We start from the raw sequence: 21,141 nt of genomic DNA, 5'->3' as shown, positions 1-21,141 counted from the left end.
AACAGGTGAAAAACACAATATCACAATTCTGCCTAGCTTGAGGCAATGCCCTTGCCCCTAGGTGTCCTCACTCCCTTCCTGCAGCCTCAGGTTTCTCCGGACTGAGAGGAATGAAGCTGCTCATTCCTGTGATGCCCATAGCATCTACAATCACGGAGATAATGGACAAAAATCTACTTCTAAATGGAGACAGAGCTCTTGAAGTTTCGTCTCCATAGAAACATGAACACTCTTCTGACTGACGTAGTACAGGTATGAGCATTTCCCCAAAGCAGGCCTGGAAAATTCGAAAGTTGTCGGGCCGTGGTCAAATCACCAGGATCTCAGATGCTTGCTATTCCTCCTGCAGGAGCCCTCGGGGAAGTTTCAACAAGCAGGGGCCTCAGCCCGCATCTAAGGCCTCCCTAAACTAACACAGTCATGCTGCTTTTAGTGCCCTTGGGTCAAAGCCTTCCAGGCAAAGTGGGCTAATAATTTAATGACGGCGTTTTTAGACATTGTCAAGAGAGTGGTGGTAATGACAGCTTAGAGAGGAGAGAAAGACTGGAAATCAAACCGAGTCTAAGAATTCCAGACTAGCAGAGACCACCAAAATGGCCCACATCGGTGCTTCCCTTTAGGTGGTCACGTGCTTTATTTCTTTAACTCTTTAGGAAAAATGATCCCACAGCAGTTGAGGAAATGGAGCCAGAGTGACAGCTGCATCCCTTTGGGGGGTGGGGTCCACAGATGGGCTGGGGTGTGAGAGGCCTGGACAGGAGCTTCTGGCCACCAGACCCTCTCAGCAGGCAGGGGGATTGGAGAGCTTCACTTACAGAGCTTGCCTGTCACTAGGTGAATCCTGCTCGCTCCCTCGCACAGGGACGGTGGCTCCTCCCGTGGAAGCAGGTGTGTACGGACACAGAGAGACACACAGACATACAGAGGTGGGTGCACACACACATGCAGACAGACACAACAAGATATACACAGACACACAAAGACACATGTACACACAGACACACACACACGCACAACTACAGACCCATCCACAGAATCACATGTACACATGTACAAAGACCCAGGTACACACCCTCTTTGCTAGGAAAAAAAAAAAGAAAGCCTCACGCCTCTGTTCCAAAGGACTTTTTTTTTTTAAAGATTTTTTTTGATGTGGACCATTTTTGAAGTCTTTACTGAATTTGTTACAATACTGCTTCTGTTTTATGTTTTGGTTTTTTAACCATGAGGCATGTGGGATCTTAGCTCCCCGACCTGGGATCGAACCCGCACCTCCTGCACTGGAAGCGCGGAGTCTTAACCACTGGACCACCAGGGAAGTCCCCCAAAGGGCATTCTTTCTTTTTTTTTCTCATTAAACTTTTTTAATGGGTCTCAAATTCTGTGACAGATTTTTGGTCAAGTTGTTTCCATTAAAAAGTACTGATTTTAGGGGCTTCCCTGGTGGAACAGTGGTTGAGACTCTGCCTGCCAATGCAGGGGACACGGGTTCGAGCCCTGGTCTGGGAAGATCCCACATGCCGCGGAGCAACTGGGCCCGTGAGCCACAATTGCTGAGCCTGCGCGTCTGGAGCCTGTGCTCCGCAACAAGAGAGGCCGCGATAGTGAGAGGCCCGCGCACCGCGATGAAGAGTGGCCCCCGCTTGCCGCAACTGGAGAAAGCCCTCGCACAGAAACGAAGACCCAACACAGCCATAAATAAATAAATAAATAAATAAATAAATAAATAATTTAAAAAAAAAAGTACTGATTTTAAAAACTAATAACTTAAAACTGCCACACACAAAACAAATGGTCCACAAAACATTCTCCTTTCCTTCTGAAGGTTTTACGATGCATTGTTATCATTAACCAGTCTTTTGCTATTAAACTTAAATGGCCAATTGGGACAACAGTTCTGGGGCCGTTCTTCCACCTCTGATTAAGACTGGGGTGGCAGGTGTTGGGGATAACATTCATTTAGCCTTCTGAGCTTTCTGGACAGACTTGGTGACCTTGCCAGCTCCAGCTGCCGCCTTGTCCACTGCTTTGATGACACCCACAGCAGCCGTCTGTCTCATGTCACGAACAGCAAAAAGGCCCAGAGGAGGATAGTCAGAGAAGCTCTCAACACACATGGGTTTGCCAGGAACCACATCAACGACGGCAGCATCACCAGATTTCAAGAATTTGGGACCATCATCTTCCAGCTTTTTCCCAGAATGACGATCAATCTTCTCCTTCAGCTCAGCAAACTTGCAAGCAATGTGAGCTGTGTGACAATCCAGACAGGTGCATATCCAGCACTGATTTGGCCTGGATGGTTCAAGATAATCACCTGAGCTGTGAAGCCAGCTGCTTCCATTGGTGGGTCATTTTTGCTGTCATCAGCCACATTGCCACGATGAACATCTTTGACAGACACGCTCTTGACATTGAAGCCCACATTGTCCCCAGGAAGGGCTTCACTCAAAGCTTCATGGTGCATTTCAACAGACTTCACTTCAGTTGTCACGTTGACTGGAGCAAAGGTGACCACCAGGCCAGGTTTGAGAACACCAGTCTCCAGTCGACCCACAGGGACAGTGCCAATACCACCAATTTTGTAGACATCCTGGAGGGGCAAACGCAAGGGCTTGTCAGTTGGGCGAGTTGGTAGGAGGATGCAATCCAGAGCTTCAAGCAGTGTGGTTCCACTGGTATTGCCATCTTTACGGGTGACTTTCCATCCCTTGAACCACGGCATGTTAGCACTTGGCTCCAGCATGTTGTCACCAGTCCAGCCAGAAATTGGCACAAATGCTACTGTGTCAGGGTTATAGCCAAGTTTCTGAATGGAGGTGCTGACTTCCTTAACAATTTCCTCATATCTCTTCCGGCTGTAGGGTGGCCCAGTGGAATCCATTTTGTTAACTCCAACAATGAGTTGTTTCACACCTAGAATGTAGGACAGAAGGGCAGGCTCACGGGTCTGCCCATTCTTGGAAATACCTGCTTCAAATTCACCAGCACCAGCAGCAACAATCAGGACAGCACAGTCAGCCTGGGATGTGCCTGTAATCATGTTTTTGATGAAGTCTCTGTGTCCTGGGGCATCCGTGATGGTCACATAGTACTTGCTGGTCTCGAATTTCCATAGGGAGATATCAATGGTGATACCACGCTCGCGTTCAGCTTTCAGTTTGTCCAAGACCCAGGCATACTTGAAGCAGCCCTTTCCCATCTCAGCAGCCTCCTTCTCGAACTTTTCAATGGTTCTCTTGTCGATGCCACCACGTTTGTAGATCAGATGGCCAGTAGTGGTAGACTTCTCTGAATCTACGTGTCCAGTGACAACGATGTTGATGTGGGTCTTCTCCTTTCCCATTTTTGCTTAGGTTTAGCGGTGGTTTTCACGACACCTGTGTCTTGGCGGCAAACCCGTTGCAAAAAAGCCCAACGGGCATTCTTACACACGCACTCCTGCTGACTCCACTGATGTTGTCGACCCCCTCCCCACCCGCAAAGAAGAGAGGAGACCCTTTTCCGGGTGTCCTGCAGGGATGGGGATGGGACACAAGGAGGCCACGCTGGGCTGTCGTCCTCCTGAGAAAGGCCCTGCTCTGCGGGTGCCTCTGCAGTGGTTTCTCCTCTACCAGAAAACGGCCCCTCGTTTCATTCGCTTTTCTCCTGATGAAGCACTGACTTTCATCCCTTTTTTTCTCTGTTCTTGGGAGGTAAACATTTTACCATGAAAACTGCTTTTAAATCTGCCCAACTCTTCTGCTTAACATCACCCTGCTAAAAGTGCCTTAAGGGAAACAACTGCTTTGCCAGCTTGGAATTCTGTCTAGCACTGTTCTAGAATCCATAGATTCCTTAACAGCACACCCAGCCTGCGAACTGGCCTAAGTCGGCTGGACCCAGCAGGATGACAGAGCAGATAAAACTCCAAAGAGAGTCATCGGTGAGGAGAATGCGGGTGCCAGGAGCCTGTCACCCTTGCTGAGGAATACGGGCTCGGAGCAGAGACGGACTGCCCTGAGCTACCTGCAGAGTTGTTTCGAGGGGACCTGAGTGTAATCCTAAGTCGTCAGAGAGTTCAGTGATCCAGTTAGGTCTGGTACAGCCTGGAGGGTAAAAAATTTATCCTCTTACTTATAAAACTAGTAAAAGGCCAACCATCCTCCTCCTCCTCCTCCTCTTCCTCCTCCTCCTCCTCCAGGCTGATAAGGCCAAGGTGAGGTGGGAATGAGGATCTTTAAAGTCCTTAAGTTTTGACAGGTCGGTTTAATGTGTAATCTGTGTAAAGAACTGGAGAAATAGGGACTGAGATTTACATTGCAGACGTTCACTGCGGCATTCATGCCACAGATTTTTTTTTTTATAAATTTATTTTATTTTTATTTATTTATTATTTTTGGCTGTGTTGGGTCTTCGTTGCTGCGTGCGGGCTTTCTCTAGTTGTGGCGAGCAGGGGCTACTCTACGTTGCGGTGCACGGGCTTCTCATTGTGGTGGCTTCCCTTGTTGCAGAGCACGGGCTCTAGGCACACAGGCTTCAGTAGATGCGGTGCGTGGGCTCAGTAGTTGTGGCTCGTGGGCTCTAGAGCGCAGGCTCAGTAGTCGTGGCGCACGGGCTTAGTTGCTCCACGGCATGTGGGATCTTCCTGGACCAGGGCTCAAACCCGTGTCCCCCGCATTGTCAGGCGGATTCTTAACTACTGCGCCACCAGGGAAGCCCCACAGATTTTTATTGAATGCCTATATGAACTGGGCACTGAGCGAGGAGCTGAGTGTACAGAGGAACAAGAAACACACCTGAAAAGAACATTCGATCTGGAGGAAAAGTTGGACATAAAAATAGGTAAGTGCAAATCAACACAGGACGTGGAGTGGGTGTGAGAGAAGGGTCCCAGTGCGGGTGCCTGAGCTTAGACTTGAAGGAGGAGTCAAGGGAGTCAGACTGACAGATCAAGGGAGAAATTCCAGACAGACAGAGGAAACACCACCCACCTCGGCCCGCCACAGAAACAGGGCAAACTGGGACATAACCAAAATAGTGATGTTAGAGAAATGGTCAGGCAACTTCTGGTCCATTCGTATTAAGGATATCATAATCCTTAAGAATGTTTTTGAAGAATGTTTGTAAGACAATGTTAAGGACATCATAAAAACAAAAAATTTTTCAAAGGTACAAGTTTTCAAAAAACTTTTCATAGACCTTTCATACAAAGGAAGTGCACCCAAACATAGGGTGTATCTCCAGATGGCAGGAATGTAAATGCTTACTCTAATATTTACTTGTAGACCATTTCCAAATTTTCTAACATGGGAATATTTGCACTTTTATAACCGGAAAAATGAGATCTTTAACCAGTTACCTTAAAAAGTAAACACAGTATGGGCAAAAGAATGGAGTGGGTGAATCTGGGGTCTTGAAACACCCCATGTCCTGGAGGAGTTCCTTGGCTTTTCACTGTGAGCATTTCAAGGACTAGTGACCCCGGGCACACTGCAATGGGACTTCTCGGTCCCACTTGGCATCCTACAGAGAGAGGGTACACCGGAGCTGAGCCCTGACTCCCAGTGTGGCCCGAGGGACTCAAGTCTCATCCCCTTGACTTGAAGTGACAGGGTGTGTAAAGAGAACGGGGCTTTGTCCCTTTAATAGTTCCCACTGGGGCAGAAAACATCTTAACTGTCTCTTCGCTATTTGCCATAGAGGAGGGGGAGTGGGGAAGCACTTTCCTCCAGCACATGGGGACACTTCTGGGCTATGAGCTCTAGGTTTCCTGAGATTTAAAAATCCTTGGGACTCCGCCAGGAGAAGTAACTCTGAATGGCGGGGTGGGAGGAGCAGGCACAAGGGAAGGCAAGGCCCCAGTCCCCTGCTCCTCTGTGTAGCTGGGTGGTGGCCTTCACGGGTCATCGGGGTGCAGCTCACACCTCCCAGTGGCTCCCCCGAAGTCACTGGGGACATTCCCACAGAGGGGCCAGCTCTGCCTGCTGTCTCGGGCTCGACGAGCAACCCATAAACATGGGGCAGGGAAGGGCAGATCGTGCACAGATCCAGGAGAGCCTTCGGAGCTCCAGCCAGGGCCCAGGCCTCGGGGGGGGAGGCATCAAGCAGCAAAAGTTACCCCAGGAAGGGTCTTGAGGAGCCCAGAGCATGAAGGACTGACTCTGAAGACCAGACGGGAAGTTTCTGGAGCACTAGAGCTGGAATTCCATGAACGGAACCCCAGGAAGGGCTGAGGGCCAGGCTGGAGTCACTGACGGGCGCTGCTCCCGGCAGCCGTCCATCCCTGGAGCCACGTTTGCTGCTGGACCACTTGGTAATGAGTTTCATATTAGAAAAAGGGAGAGTTAGGAGGCCTGGGAAACTGAGGAGGATACAGTGACAGCCCCCCTGAGCACGTACTCGTGCCAGGATTCGAACAAGCAGCTTTTCAGACTCAACTCATCGCAAACGCGTGTAGAAACTGAGCCTTCGAGGCCGACAGCTAGGTGAGTGGTGGAGCTGGGGTGTCACCAGCTCTGTGGGATCAAGGGCTCCAGTTTTGTCACTGTGCTGTCCACGGCCCCCAGCCCTGGCAAGGTGGGCTGATCGAAGAGGCTCCTTATTTCTTGAAAAATATGTCTAAAAACTGAGTGGTGGGGCTTCCCTGGTGGCGCAGTGGTTGAGAATCTGCCTGCCAATGCAGGGGACACGGGTTCAAGCCCTGGTCTGGGAAGATCCCACATGCCGCGGGGCAACTGGGCCCATGAGCCACAACTACTGAGCCTGCGCATCTGGAGCCTGTGCTCCGCAACAAGAGACGCCGCGATAGTGAGGCCCGCGCACCGCGATGAAGAGTGGCCCCCACTCACCGTAACTAGAGAAAGCCCACGCACAGAAACGAAGACCCAACACAGCCAAATAAATAAATAAATAAATTAATTAAAAAAAAAAAAGGAAATAGCAGAGAACTTGTTCTTTAAAAAAAAAAAAAACTGAGTGGGAGGAGCATTCACATGTAAACAGCAGGCAGCAGCCGCTCCCCTGTTCAGAAGATGAACTGCCTTCTCTCCATGTGGCCGGGCCACGTCCACAAGCCAAGGGGCTCCCCAGCATCTGCACCCGTGACCCCTTCTAAAGCAGAAGAATCCTTTCCTGAGTTGTGTGTTCCATGGAAGGGAACCAGAGGCGGAGCAGGTCCCTCTGATGTTGGACCAGAGACAACCTCCTTTAACAGGTTTTTACAGGTGGGGACAATGAGACCCAGTGAGAGAAAGCATCCTCTCTGATCACCTGGAGGCAGCAGCTTGGAGTGAAGTGTTGAGAAGGAGTCTAATGGGGCTGGAAAGAACAGCTCCATTGAGAACGGACCGCCGTGGCCTGGCAGGGGAGAGCAATGGCCTCTGGGCTCTGGCTCAGCCTGGCCTTGGCCTCCGTCCCCTCACAGGGACTTGGTGCAAATTAGAGCAAGATGCGCACACAGCCGGGCAAGCAGCAGGGGGGCTGGGATCCACCCTCACTCACTGGGTGCTGGGTGATGACTTGCATGGCTGCGAGGCCCTCAAGACCTTTTCTTCAACCCCCTGACTACTGGTTTGCCGTCTGTTAATTAGTAAAAATACTTCTCAAAGGAGATCAGACGCCATCAATCCCCATTCATGCATGAACACCAGTTCTCAAAACAGGAAGAAGGTGTGCTGAAAGGTCCACATGTAAGATAGAGACACTGTGCTCTGAAATTGTGGACAAGGGTCACTCTGTCCCTACCACACGGGAGCCACGTCTCTCTGTCTTCATAAACAGTGTGTGTCCTCAGGAGGCAGGGAGAGGCCAGAAGAAGGATATTCAAACAAGTAGGTTCCAGATTTTCCACATCATCCTTGGGCTTGGAAACCTTCACGAGGCGGGTCCAAAAGCCCACACTTACATCTATGTGTGTGGTCTTCACAGGTGTTCACACAGACAACCAACTTCCCCAGACCTGCTTCACATTCTGGATTCCCAGTCCCAAGAATGGGCACCCAGCTCTCCAAATCAGAAAGCAGAAGACCCTGATCCCTCCCTCACTGCACTCTAGAGGCTGCCAAGCACCTGGAGTCCCACTCCGCACAGCTCTCACCCTCAGCTCTTAGTCTCCACTATGACCATCTTGGCTCAAATCACTTTCTCAACTGGTCTCTTTCCTCCAGCTTCACTCCTCCCTGCATGCTGCTTGTTCCAGGGCCTTTCCAAAACCTTGCCCAGACTCCTTTCAGCCTTCAGAATCAGCCCCAGCCTCCATCAGACCTGCCTCAATTTGGCCCCGTCCCTCAGCCTACACCGCACACGCCTGCCAGGCCAAACCACACAGTACCCCGCCAGATACCGGTCACACGGCGCCTCCGTGCTGCGCTCGCAAGCTGCCACCTGCTTGGACTGCCCTTTGCGGTACCACTGCCTCAATCCAAAAGGTTATCCAGGCCCTGGCCCTGCAAACGGGCCAGCCAAGCCTGCCAGAAGGGTCTGGAGAACATAGGCGGAGGCCAGGCCCTTCCCAGGACCCTGCCAAGGAGGCAGGAGGCTGTGGTCTGGGGACAATCTGATGTGGAAACCAGGTAGGGTATCCTTCCCTCCAGGCCTTTGACCCTGGACTGGACCCTGTTCAGACTCCTGTTTCCAGCTTCCCTGAGACCTCTATGGCAACTACCTGTTACGCATCTGCCTCCCGCCCCAGACTGCCCTCTTGGGAGGTGAGACACCATCGCCTTCCTCTGTGTGTCCCTGCACCCAGCTGGGTCAGGCCTGGGGTGTGGTTTATGGGGTGAGAACCAGGAGATACTGTCTTGTGTTGTGTCTCATCCATCAGTCTGAGCTCCCTGTTGGCTATGTCCACGTAGTTCTGGGGACCCCTCCCCCAAGAGGAGCCACAACGGTTTCTATGGCATTTGTGGGTGGAGGGTGTTGGGGGTGTCAAGGCTCTTACAGGATCTGATTCTTACCCCAATTTCAGAAACGTTGCCTTTGCATACAGCTAAGTGTCTGGAGGCCTCCCTAACACTGGGAGGGGCAGAAAGAAAGGGCTGTCACTTGGTATCACGGGCCCACCCTCGTGGGCTGAGGCTGCCATGGGGTCATGACACAGGTCTGACAGGCAGCCTGGGCTCCCTCAACAGTGAACAAGGAGTGTGAACAGGTCCAAGCCTGCTCTCTGGGTCCACATTTTCCACGATCACATGCCATCAATCCCCTTTCATGCAAGAAAACCAAGGTCTGGGCGAGACAGGCCCCAAACACCGTCTCCATGGCTGCTACCCAATATATATGTAAACCTATTTACAAAGCTTTACTGTCAATCCATATATTAGTATTATGGGCTAAATTGTGTTTCCCAAAATTTATATGTTGAAGTCCTAACCCCTAGTCCCTTAGAATGTGACTGTATTTAGAAATAGGGTCTTTATAGAGGTGATTAAGTTAAAATGAGGCCATTAGGGTGGGCCCTAATCTAACCTGACTGATGACCTTATAAGAAGAGGCAATTTAGACAGAGGTAAGTACAGAGGGAAGACCATGTGAAGACACAGGGGAAGAAAGCCAACTACAAGCCAAGGAGAGGCCTCAGAAGAAACCAACCCTGCTGACACCTTGATCTTGATAAATTTCTGTTAAGCCACCCACTCCATAGTACTTTATGGCAACCCTGGAAAACTAATGCAATAAGGCTTAATTTCTCTTTTAACATAAAATAAATATAAATAGGCCTTTCTAATATCTTCTCAACCCACTTCAGATGCTACTGTCTTGGGCAAGTGTGAGGAACCTATAGCCTGGCTGGATTTTAGAGTACAGGCCTCAAGCCAGAGGAAATGAGGGGTCTGGTGGCCTCTGGACACCTCTCCCTGTGTGCCTGAATGTTTCTGGAAGAAATCAGAGACAACCAACACCAGTTCATCACCCAGAGAAGGGGGTCTGCTGCAGACCAAGTCTTAGACTGAATGCCCCTCTTGCAGTTGTTTCCCAAACTCATAAGACTCACTGAGGTTCCTTAGTCCCACCTGGGGGATGTGAGGTGAGGCCTAAAACTTGCTTTTATTAAGTGGGCCAGGCGATTCTCAGGACCCAGAAGCCTTTGAGAAGCCATAGTCCAGGCCATTCCACACCAGGAGATGGTTTTGTAGCTGTAGAGTGTGAGTGTGTGTGTGGGTGTGTCTCGGTGCGTCTGAACATCTCTACCAGGCGAGGGAGCGGGAGAAGCCCGTGAGCCAGCGCGGCGGCCGCCGGCCTCTCCCCTCCCGCCTGGCAGCCCCATCCAGGCACTCCCATCTCTAGCCCCTCCCTCTGACCGGGCCTCTACCAAAGGCAACCAGTCTGCAGTTTCTGTCACAGCTGTATTTGTCAGTGCTGTGCCCTGCGTTTCTTCTTTCAGTCAACAGGCGGGTGGAAGAAGTGTCTTCTGCTTCCCTCACGAGTTAACTTTACAGAGTCCCAGACGCCCTTGTTTTTCTCCTGGGTGTGGCCCACCCGTGATTTTTCTCCCAGGCTCTGGGCCCTCAGGTGAAACCCAGGTTCCCGCTGCCAGCACAGCCGGATCAGAAGTGGCAATGACGCCGAGGGGCGCCGCGGCGAGGGACATGGCCACCGCCCCCAGGGTCTGTGCGCCGCGATCCGCGGGGGACCAGGTGTGCGGGTCTCCAGGCTCCCTCCCTCCCTCGGGTCTGCGCGCCCCAGCTCCCCGGAAGACCGCAGGTTCCTTCCGAACCTTCAAGGGCATCCGCCCCACCTCCGACCCCCGCCCGGCTCGGCCCGGCTCACCCAGGCGGGCAGGTGCTGGCCCCGCAGCTCGCGGCTGATGAACTGGCGTTCGTTGTTTAGGAATTCGAAGGCGGCCGCCAGGCGCCCGAGCTTCCCGCGGCGGTTCCTGCGCCACCACATCCACCCCAGGGCGCCGAGCAGCAGCCAGGGGAAGCTGATCCCCAGGTAGCCGGCTAGATAGACGGGCGCCAGGTAGAACAGCACGAGCGCCGCGAAGGTGTAGAGCTCGGGCAGCAGCTGGCTGGACAGGCACGGCTCGGGGCCCGGCGCGCACTCGGTCCCCCGGGCACCAGGGGCGCCGGGGGCGCAGGGCTCCTCCGCTGGCATCTCTTCGTCTCCGTCCGCCCTTTCCGAGAGCTTCACCTGAGGTCAGGTCCGCGAGCCGCGACGCCCAGGCACATCTGTCCTCCAAGGGGGAGGACCGGACCGCCGCACCTGCCCTGGCTGACTCGCCCGCGCAGTTTCCGCGCCCCGAACTCCCGAGTTCTAAACTGGGAATGCGCTGCGCCGCCGCGGCGCTCCCCTCCTCGCCCAGCCCGCAGGTCCGGATGTCTCCGCCCCCGGGGGCGGGCCCAGGCGGAAGGGGGCGGGCCCAGGCTGCTCAGCTGGCGCCGCGGAGGTGTAAAAAGAAACCTGGGGTTGAGGCAGCCTTCAGACACAATGTCCCGCGCAGGCGTCCGAAGAGGTTGCAGCTGCCACACCCAGGTCCTACCCCAGGCAGTTGATGACTCACAGAGGCATGTGGACAAATGGCTTGTCATGGATAAACATCACCTGAAACCTGTTTCCTACACCCAGTCTGCAATATGCAGACGAGTGTAGTTGGCTCTTACTTGGGCATTCGAGGGCCTCCCAGCCCAGGGTGGGCCCGGCCCTGTGTCTGAGCTCCCTGGGTGGACCTTAGAGCCCTGTATCGCTGCTCTTGCACCTATAAAGCTTAGGCCTAGCACCCCGCCCCACCTGGTCGAGATCAGGGTCCTTCCTCTGCCCCACAGCACTCTCTTCCCTGCACTCCCACCCTCTGTGCTGGGTGTCAGTTTGGAACATCATTCTCTGCATCAATCAGATCGGGAGTTTCCTGGGCCAGGCCAGTCCTCCTCATTTGGGGGCGCCCAGTACGGCAAGCGATGGTGACTAACAAGAGAAATAATGAGCAAGCCCTGGGGTGCTTGGCGGCCAGTTGTGAAGCCCAAGGTTTCTACCTAATCCTTTCTGAATGATCAGAGCAGGTGAAGGTCTTGTGGATGACATACATTTTAGGCGGCTCACCTGAGTGGGCACGTCGATTACTGGAATGTGATTTTGGAGTTGACAAATGATTTGGAATTATTCTACACTCTTTCAGTAGTTTTATTGAAGGACCAGACCCAATGGACAGCAAGCACGATGTAACTGAATTCTCTTTTCCTCTGTCCTTCGGGTATCTCTCTATCTGTCTGTCTTTCTGGCTTTTTCCTTCCTCTTTCCTGGATAAAATTACTGGCTGTGATGAGTTTTTTCAGCAACACGTGTGTTCCTAGTGGTCAGAATAGCTGGACCCTCCTCTGTTGTTCTTGGTCTTCCAGGACTGGCCAAAACAGAAGCTGAAACCTCCCAGCTTAACATCCTGTTACACTACATTTCCCAGCGTAACCTAGGAAGTCAATGTAGGAAATGCATCTCACTCGAGTTCCTTTCTGGAGAGTTCCTTTTTGAATGTACCTAATCCTATTAAAGGCTCTGAGAAGTCCTGCAGATAAAAAGCTGTTATATTTGATTTAACCCACTGTTTCCCAAATTATTTGACCACAGAACTCCGTTCTCAAAACACTGCTCTAGTGGTTGACCCAGGTCAGCTTGAGCTAAAGGAATGAGAAAGTATGATAGGGATTCTAGGGAAGGCCCCTGGAACCTGCGGCAGGAATGCAGCTGACTCCCATGATGGATGGACCCGGAAGTTAACTGGCTGGACTCGGCTCAGCATCCCTGCTGCTCTCCTCGCTGACCTGCCTCCTTTGCCTTTGGCTGAAGTGGAGAACACAGCACTTTCCTCACAGCTTCCAGGGTCACAGAGCTTCACAGAGAGACTGCTTGACCCTTATCCTTCCCAATTCCAAATGCCTTGGAGAGAGGACCCAACTGTATCTATTACCCCCTTCCCTCTTAACACACACCAGGTCTACACCACAGCCCCCTCCTGGGTTAGTGTGTTTGGGGAGGATTACCAGAGAAGGAAGGTTGTTGATTTGGGAGCTGGTGTCCAGAATGAGACCTGGAACACCCGGCGGGACGTGGCTACCCCAGCTGCACTGTCTTCTCTGCTCCTTGAACACACCAAGCTCATTTATGCCTCAAGGCTTGTGTACTTGCTGTTCCCTCTAACCGCAATGATCCCCACATAAATTTCCTTTAAGGTACATTAGGGAAGTGGGATTATGGTTGATTTTCTTTTCTCTCTTTTCTAAATTTATAATGTCATTACGTTACTCTCATAAATTAAATATATAAGAACATTGAGAATATGGCATCTAAAACTCGATATCCCACCTGAGGTCAAATCTGTGCCTAGAACATTGAAGCCATTATTTTCCTTGACCTGGACATGCTACTTTGGTTACTACAGCCAGCAAAAGACATTTTATGTTCTGTTTGATCATAGCAAAACCTGGGGGAAATGATGCCTTCCAGACCCTTTGCCTGAACCCATTTGAGAATTCATCATATTATACCACTTTTCCAGAGAACGCTAGCTCATTTGTTCAGTATATTTACTGACTGCTATTGTGGGTTGAATTGTGTCCCCCCCCACCCCCGCAAAAAAAAAATATGTTGAAGTCCTAACCCCTGGTACCTGTGAATGGGATCTTATTTGGAAATAGAGTCTCGGTAGATGTAATCAAGTTAAGATGCGATCATTCTGGCTTAGGGTGGGTCCTACATCCAACGACTGGTGTCCTGATAAAGAGAGAGATTTGGCAACAGAGACACAGAGGAGATATACAAAGGGAGGAAGGCCATGTGAAGAAAGAAGCAGAAACTGGAGTGATGCAGTGCAAAACCAAGGGCCAAAGATTGCAGGCAACCACCAGTGCTAGGAAGAGACAAGGAAGGATTCTTCCCGAGAGCCTTTGGAGAGAGCTTGGTCATGCCAACACCTTGATTTCGGACTGCTAGTCTCCAGGACAGTGAAAGAATAAATTTCTGTTGTTTTAAGCCACCCAGTTTGTGGTACTTTGATATGGCAGCCCTTGGAAACTAATACAGCCACTGACTAAGAGCCAGGCACTGTTCTAGCCACAGGAGATTCAGTGTAAACAGAATGGACAAGATCCCTGCTCTCACAGAGCTGCCATTCTAGTGGGGAACACAGACAGCAAACAAGCGAATAAAGAACAGAAAATAGCAGGTAAGGGAAAATGCTGTGAGGAAAGGCAGTCAGTTGTATGAGAGAGAGTGACTGGCAAGGGGCAGAGGGCTGTTTTAACCCAAGTAATTTGGAAAGGGCTCTCTGAGGAGGTGCCATTTGAGTTGAGACCCAACTTTTAAAAAAGACAAAAAGTCTACATACAACTTCATCTTTTTAAAAAAATTTATCTGTTTATTTATTTTTGGTTGCATTGGGTCTTCACTGCTGCGCGTGGGTTTTCTCTAGCTGTGGTGAGCGGGGGCTACTCTTTGTTGCAGCGAGTGGGCTTCTCATGGTGGTGGCTTCTCTTGTTGCAGAGCACGGGCTCTAGGCGTGCGGGCATCAGTAGTTGTGGCACGTGGGCTCAGTAGTTGCGGCTTATGGGGCTCTAGAGCGCAGGCTCAGTAGTTGTGGCACACGAGCTTAGTTGCTCCACCGCATGTGGGATCTTCCCGGACCAAGGCTTGAACCTGTGTCCCCTGCATTGGCAGGTGGGTTCTTAACCACTGCACCACCAGGGAAGCCCATACAACTTCATCTTTAAAAGAAATAATATCTAGTAAAAGCATCTCTTTTGGAACAGAAAGATAGAGAGCCTCTGCTCTGTAGATGTCATTAGTTTAACTGTTACATTTGCACGTAGGGCTGGAGTAATTTTGTCTACCCTCTCCATCAGCCTGAGAATTCCATGAGGGCAGCGGCTGTGTCCAATAGATCTTATGTCCTCAGTGCCCAGCCAGAGTTTGACACAAAGAGAGAGGCAAGAGCACAGTCTGTAATTCGTTTGCCTGAGTTTAATCTAGACTGGAGGACTTTCTGACTCCAGGGAAGGTCCTTCACTTCTCTGCAGGGCAGTTTCTTCATCTGTAAAATGGAGATCGTAGTAATACTTAAATCATGGGCTGGTGATGAGGATTAAGTAAGACCCAATGTGTTTAAAGCTGTGTATCCGGATAGGAAAGTTGTCAAGAAAGACTTTAGTTTTGTCTGTATTGTTTGACTTATTATAGCAAGAATGTTTTTGTGTATTATCTGTATAATTTTTTTTCTCTTCTTTTTTTTTTTTCTGGGCCGAGCTACATGCGGAATTTGGGATCTTAGTTCCACAACCAGGGATTGAACCCGTGCCCCCTGCAGTGGAAGCACGGAGTCTTAACCACTGGACCACCAGGGAAGTCCCTGTATAATTAAGAAAAATTTTATTGTGATAAAATACACATGATATTTAATGTCTTAGCCATTTTGAGTGTGCAGTTCAGTGGTATTAAGTACATTCACATCATTATGCAACTATCACACCATCCCTTTCCATAACTTTTTCATCATCCCAAACTGAAACTCTGTGCCCATTAAACAATAACTCCCTGTTCTCCCCTACCTCCAGCCTCTGGCACCCACCATTTTATTTTTTGTCTCTATGAACTTGACTGTTCTTCATACCTCATATAAGTGGAATATTTATCTTTTTATGACCGACTTATTTCCCTTAACACAATGTCTTCAAGGTTCATTCATGTTGTATCATGTGTCAGAATTTCCTTCCTTTTTAAGGCTGAATAACATTCCACTGTATGTATATACCACATTTTGTTTATCCTCTCCTCCATTGATAGACACTTGGGTTGTTTCCACCTTTTGCTTTTTATGAATAATGCTGGTATGAACTTTGGTGTACAAATATCTGTTTGAGGCCCTGATTTCAATTCTTTGGGGTACATACCCAGAAGTGGAATTGCTGAATCATGTGGTATTTCCATGTTTAATTTTTTTAGGAAACACCATAATGTTTCTCATTTGTTTGTCAAATTTAGTTTATTCACGTTCAGGAAATTATAAAAGTAATTCATGCTTGCTTTAACAAATAATACAAAGGTATATAAAGAAGCTTAAAATCATGCACTCCATGTGGGATCAATGCTTCTGTTTAGTTTATATCTTTCCTCACTTCTTTTTCTCTATTTGTACAAAGACATATAAGCAGAGTTAGTTTTGATTGTGGTTCTTTTTTTTCTTTCTTTCCTCCAAAATGAGGATAATATAAACTCAAAAGCTCTCCAGTATCACTCCCACAAAATCTCTATGAGGTCTGTATTAAATATGGAAATTATTTTATAGTTGGTTATAAAACAAAGAGATCAAAATAACATCCATATGCTCATTAAAGTGGTAGCAGTAGGTGGGGGAGGAAACAACCACTAGAATTGTTGGAGCCAGACAAGGCCAAAAAAAAAAAAAAAAATCAGAAAAAAATCGGAAAAAAAAGTCAGAATGCAAAATAGTTTTCCAGGTAGCTCATCATTCAGAGTATGTTACTCTGCAGATGGTAAATGCATTTTAAATGAGGCCAGCAGAAAACAAAGTTCTCAGGTTTTTTTCTGCAAAAGTAAAAGTAGACATGAGATCTGCCACTCAAATTATGAGATGAAAAATGCCAGGAAATGTGAGAATAGGACTTACTTTTAGCAAAAGAAGTATGGTACAGTGACCACTGCAGTGAGACTTTCTTGATCTCTTGTTTGAATTCACCAGCATCCAGCCTATTGTGTGGATGGCCTCTTCCCATCTCCAGGAAGAGTGTCCAAGACCCCCAGCCCCTTATTCTATTCACACTTGTCTCCCACTTCTACTTCCCACTAACAGCACCTGACTGAAATAAATCCATGAATGTTGTCACGTGCGGAATAAGTTTTTCTGATTACAAAAAAGTTTTATCTTTCCAGAAGCGTATATACATATTTTAGAATTATTAGATCTGCCTTAAGTGTGTTGGTAATGTTTCTTTAGGCCCTACTATTATGAAGGAAACCTGCAACTATCATTCCTCAATTGAAAAGATTAGGCTGCTGGTATATATTAGTTGTTTATACCTGTTGTGGTAGATAATCATTTAATATCTGTCAATAATTCAAATTCTGACTATACTTATAATCCATTAGTGGATTTTTTTAGTGTGGAAACATGATCTGAAAGCTTTGATATTAGTATTTTTATTTGATTTTTGCCCAATATCCTTTCCTTTATCTTGTAACCTGTGAAAAATTGATTTCCTCTCATTTTCCAAAAACAGGCCTAGATCCTCCAATCTGGTGTTTAATTCTACCTTCATCTTTGGCTCTTTCATTCACTCATTCAGTAAGTATTCACTGAGGGTCTTCTAAGTGTCAGACGTTGCATAGAACACAGGAGATAAAGCAATGAATAAAACAGACAAAACTCTTGCCTTGGGAAGCTTATGTTCTAATTTTATTCTTCTGGCTTGACTGGCTAGCTAATATATATTTTTTACTAACGTACTCCACTCTACTCTTCGGGGACCTGATATAATTTTGAGCTTCTTCTTCCTGTGACTAGAAGCAGGCAAAAGCACTCCCCTGACCTCAGACAGCAGTCCTAGTTTTCAGCAGAGAATCTCTATCTAGCATCTTGTCCCACACAGTGTTGTCAGAAACCAATTATTCTGTTTCACACAGGGTTTGTGTCTCTTTGATCTGGGATCTGTTGTCAGTTACAGTCTTGTTACTCACCTGGAGATTGCTCCTCATGTTCCTGCCTGGGTGACACCTACGATAGAGGATCGTGTCCCACAGAGGCCAGGGACTTGGGGTCTCCCAAGGTGGTGGGTGTTTAGACCCAGAGAGTTTCATCTAACAGTTCCTAAGAGGGTCCTCCAGCCTGGACCTGTGTGAACCATTTGCCAAATGTACGGTGAACTTGCTACGCTCCAGACCCAGGGTCCCCAGGGTGTACGTTAAGCTGCATACAAGCAGGCCTTCTAGAGGGCAGGAAGTCCCAGAGGGCAGGGTGAGAGCTGGGGCAGGCGGTAGAGGGGTCTGACTTTTGATACCCTAGGACTCCTACGGGGAGCTGAGCCGGCGGCCTTCCGGTACAAACCCCATGAGGCTGGAAAGAGACCCATCCGCTCTGCGATGGTGCCACCTGGTGGACAAGGGGGACACTGGCCCGGCTTCCCTGGCGTTCTCGGAGCAGGCCAGGGGAACCTCAAATGCGGATAACACATACCCACTTAGTAGCAGTGCTGCTACTGCTACGAAAATAATGCTGGTAGTGCCAAGAACAGCAGCTATGAAGTATCGAGAACATTCTCTGTATATGCCAGACACAGCATTCTAAGCTCTTTGAATGCATTGACTCATTTAATCCTCACGACAATAGCGGTAAATACTCACATGAGCCTGTTTTTCAGATGACGGAACCCAGGCCCAGAGAGCTGCAATAACCTGCCGAGGCCACGTCGTTAGTGAGGCAGTGATCAGATTCTCTGATCCCAGTTTGGAGTTCTCATGGAGGACACACTTGAGGTCCTGGCTTTGCCACTCAGGCCAGTGAGAACTGGAGAGAGTTAACATCGCTGCAGCTCAGGTTCCTCTCCTGAGGGGAGCTGCGTGTCCTCCTCCTGGGGATGCAGTGAGGGGTGGTGTGCTGAAAGCGCTCAGCTCTGTGCAGCCCGGGGGCACCATTCACACAAATGCCAGGGCAGTGGTGCCTCACGCTGGGTAGCCCCGGCCCTGCCCGGCACAGAGCAAGCCTTCAACAAGTGGCCTTTCAGCTCTTTGCCTGACAGAAAGTGGCATCTCTGTCAATAAATCCCATCTCCTTCCCCAAACTTTGATGCTATTTACACCTACCCCACCTCTCCCCCGCGCCCCAGCGTAAATGTGTGTCACTTCTGAAGAACCTCCTTGCAGAGGTGAATGACAAGGGAGAGGGACTGACCCCGTTTCAGCTTCAGACAGAGGAAATCTGGCCCTTATTGGACCCAGGAACCAGCAGTGGCCAGAGAGCCTGGCCGGGTGACACCCCCTCCCTCGCCCGGGGGTAGAGCATCCCTCACCCCCACCCAGTGCAGGACAAAGGGCCTGTCCTTCCCCTGGCTCCTGCCCGGACTTGCTCTCTAGGCTGGGGGCCACTGGTGACCTTGGCCGAGCCGACTGAGTGGGCTGTAGGAGGGGTGTGGTCAGAGAAAACACGGATCTCATTGGCCCCCGAGGCCCGAGTGAAGGGAGGGTTTGTGGAACGACTGAGTCTAGGAGGCCCTGAAGCTGGGCTGGGAGAGGAGATGGCAGTCAGGCTGAGCGTGTCTTGGCTCTGTCCCCTTTCCTTAGGAAACCTGTTGTGGCAGAGGTCTTGAACTTGGCACGGGGAAAATCCTGGGTGAGAGGGTGCACAGGGAGCTTCGGAGCGGCCTCACTCCCTCCCAGCTCACTGCTCTGTGAAGGAAATTCCCTCCGGAACTCTGGGGTCAACAAAAAGATTACCTTTCAGACACAGGCTTTTTGTTGGGACAACTGGCTTAACACAAAGCTGAAACCTATTTTACATGTAACCCCAGCATACATTTCCAATGAAGTAAAGTTTAAGTTAATAATAGCTAACGATGACAGAGCACCTACTATGTGCCAGTTATCAATTCTAGAGCTTTCCATGAATTAGCTCATTTGATCTTCACTACAATGGTATGAGGTATGGGTGATTCCATTTTATTATTTAATGGATAGGAAGTCATCTGGAAAAAAGGTGTAAATATAAAGGTATTAGAAGAAAATAATATTTGGATGAGAAAGGACCCTGTTAGTCTTACACCAAAGGCAAAAAACCATAAAGGAGAAAATGACAGTTTTAAACATTTAAAATTAAAAATATCTATAGTGTAAAAACAAATCATAAATAAAATTAAAAGGTTAATTAGATGATAGGAAAATTTCTGCAACAAATATGACATAGAAGGGGTCAATAATACATAAAAACTAATAAATAAGAAAAATGAAATTTCCAGTAGAAAATCGAAGAGATGGCATAAATAGGCAATTTATAAGGAATAAAAATTGACAGGCTTTAAAATGTCCAGTCTTACTGGTGGTCAAAGAAATGAAAATAAAATAGAGACCAGATGCCATTTTCTTCACGTTTCCATTAAGCAAAGATTTCAAAAAAGATAACATCCAGGGATGGTGAAAATAAAGGAAATGTACATTTCTTATGCTGGTTCACACATTTTCTCTTTAATAGCTGGGTAATACTCCATTATATGGGTATAGCATTATTTATTTAATCATTCCCAATTATTGTTCACTTAGATCATTTCCAATTTTTTTGTCCTACGAATGCAAAGATCATCTTTGTTCAACATTCATTGCAACTTTGATGATTTCTTTAGGAAAGAATTCCAGGAGTGGAATTTTTAGGGTAGGGGGTTTTAAACCTCTTGATGCTGGATGCCAAATTGCTTCCCATGCAGGTAGACTATGTTTTGCTTGACAAGGCGAGCTGGGTAAGAGCAGAACTCAGAGTAGCCCTGGACCAGGAGAGGAGAGGACAACAGGCAGAGTGATTGGAATCTGGAAGCTGCCCTTCAGGTGAAGAGCTTCGGGGCGGGGGAGGGAGGCAGACCGGGGAGAGGTGGGAGGGCAGGAGTTGAGGCCAGAGGATGGGGGTGTAGGACAGAGCCTTCTAGGCTGGCCCTCCAAGGGAGGACGGCTGATTCCCAGCCCTGGACCTGCCCCATGAGCGAGGCAGTGGGGCCCCATGGGACGGGTTGGCATGGATTCTAGCACCTCACTCACTGGGGCTGTCACCCAGCTCCTCCGAGTCTCAAGGGAGGTGACCCAGGCAAAGCACAATGACTGCTAGCTGGTCAATAAGTGGTGGCTGTAGTTACTCGTAGGCACTCCAAAGGCATTTACTGATTTGATTCTGGGATCTTGGCTAACATTTAAATAAGAGATTCTATGTGCCAGCCATTATTCTGAAAAGTGTATGTATCTAATTCAAACCTAAAAATTTGACAAATGAGGAAATCGAGGCATAGAGCGGTCAGGCACCTTGCCTAAGTCATCGGCCTGTAGCACAGCTGGGCTAGATCTGGGCAGCCGTGCTCTGGGCACCACCTCACGCAGCTCTGCGCACCAATAATGCCAACCGCAGAGAAGGAACAAAAGTCTGGACTCTTGGGGGGCTGGTGGGTAGAGGGGGGGGAGTTGTTCTGGTGC

At 49.1% G+C, this 21,141-nt stretch overlaps 1 protein-coding gene and 1 pseudogene across 1 annotated transcript in view; both read right to left on the bottom strand.

Annotated features, from left to right (window-relative positions):
• The window catches only part of ESYT3 (extended synaptotagmin 3), a 46,106-nt gene extending 35,030 nt beyond the window's left edge, over window positions 1-11,076 (bottom strand). Inside the window, exon 1 of the mRNA XM_068547330.1 lies at window positions 10,750-11,076. Coding sequence (XP_068403431.1) covers window positions 10,750-11,076 — 327 coding nt within the window. The remainder of the gene's footprint in view (window positions 1-10,749) is intronic.
• On the bottom strand, window positions 1,956-3,382 carry LOC137766738 (elongation factor 1-alpha 1 pseudogene; annotated as a pseudogene).
• Window positions 11,077-21,141: the final 10,065 nt, after the last annotated feature.

This window comes from Eschrichtius robustus, chromosome 6, assembly GCF_028021215.1.
Source record: "Eschrichtius robustus isolate mEscRob2 chromosome 6, mEscRob2.pri, whole genome shotgun sequence".
NCBI classification, from domain to species: Eukaryota; Metazoa; Chordata; class Mammalia; order Artiodactyla; family Eschrichtiidae; genus Eschrichtius; species Eschrichtius robustus.
This window is presented reverse-complemented; position numbering and strand designations above follow the sequence as displayed.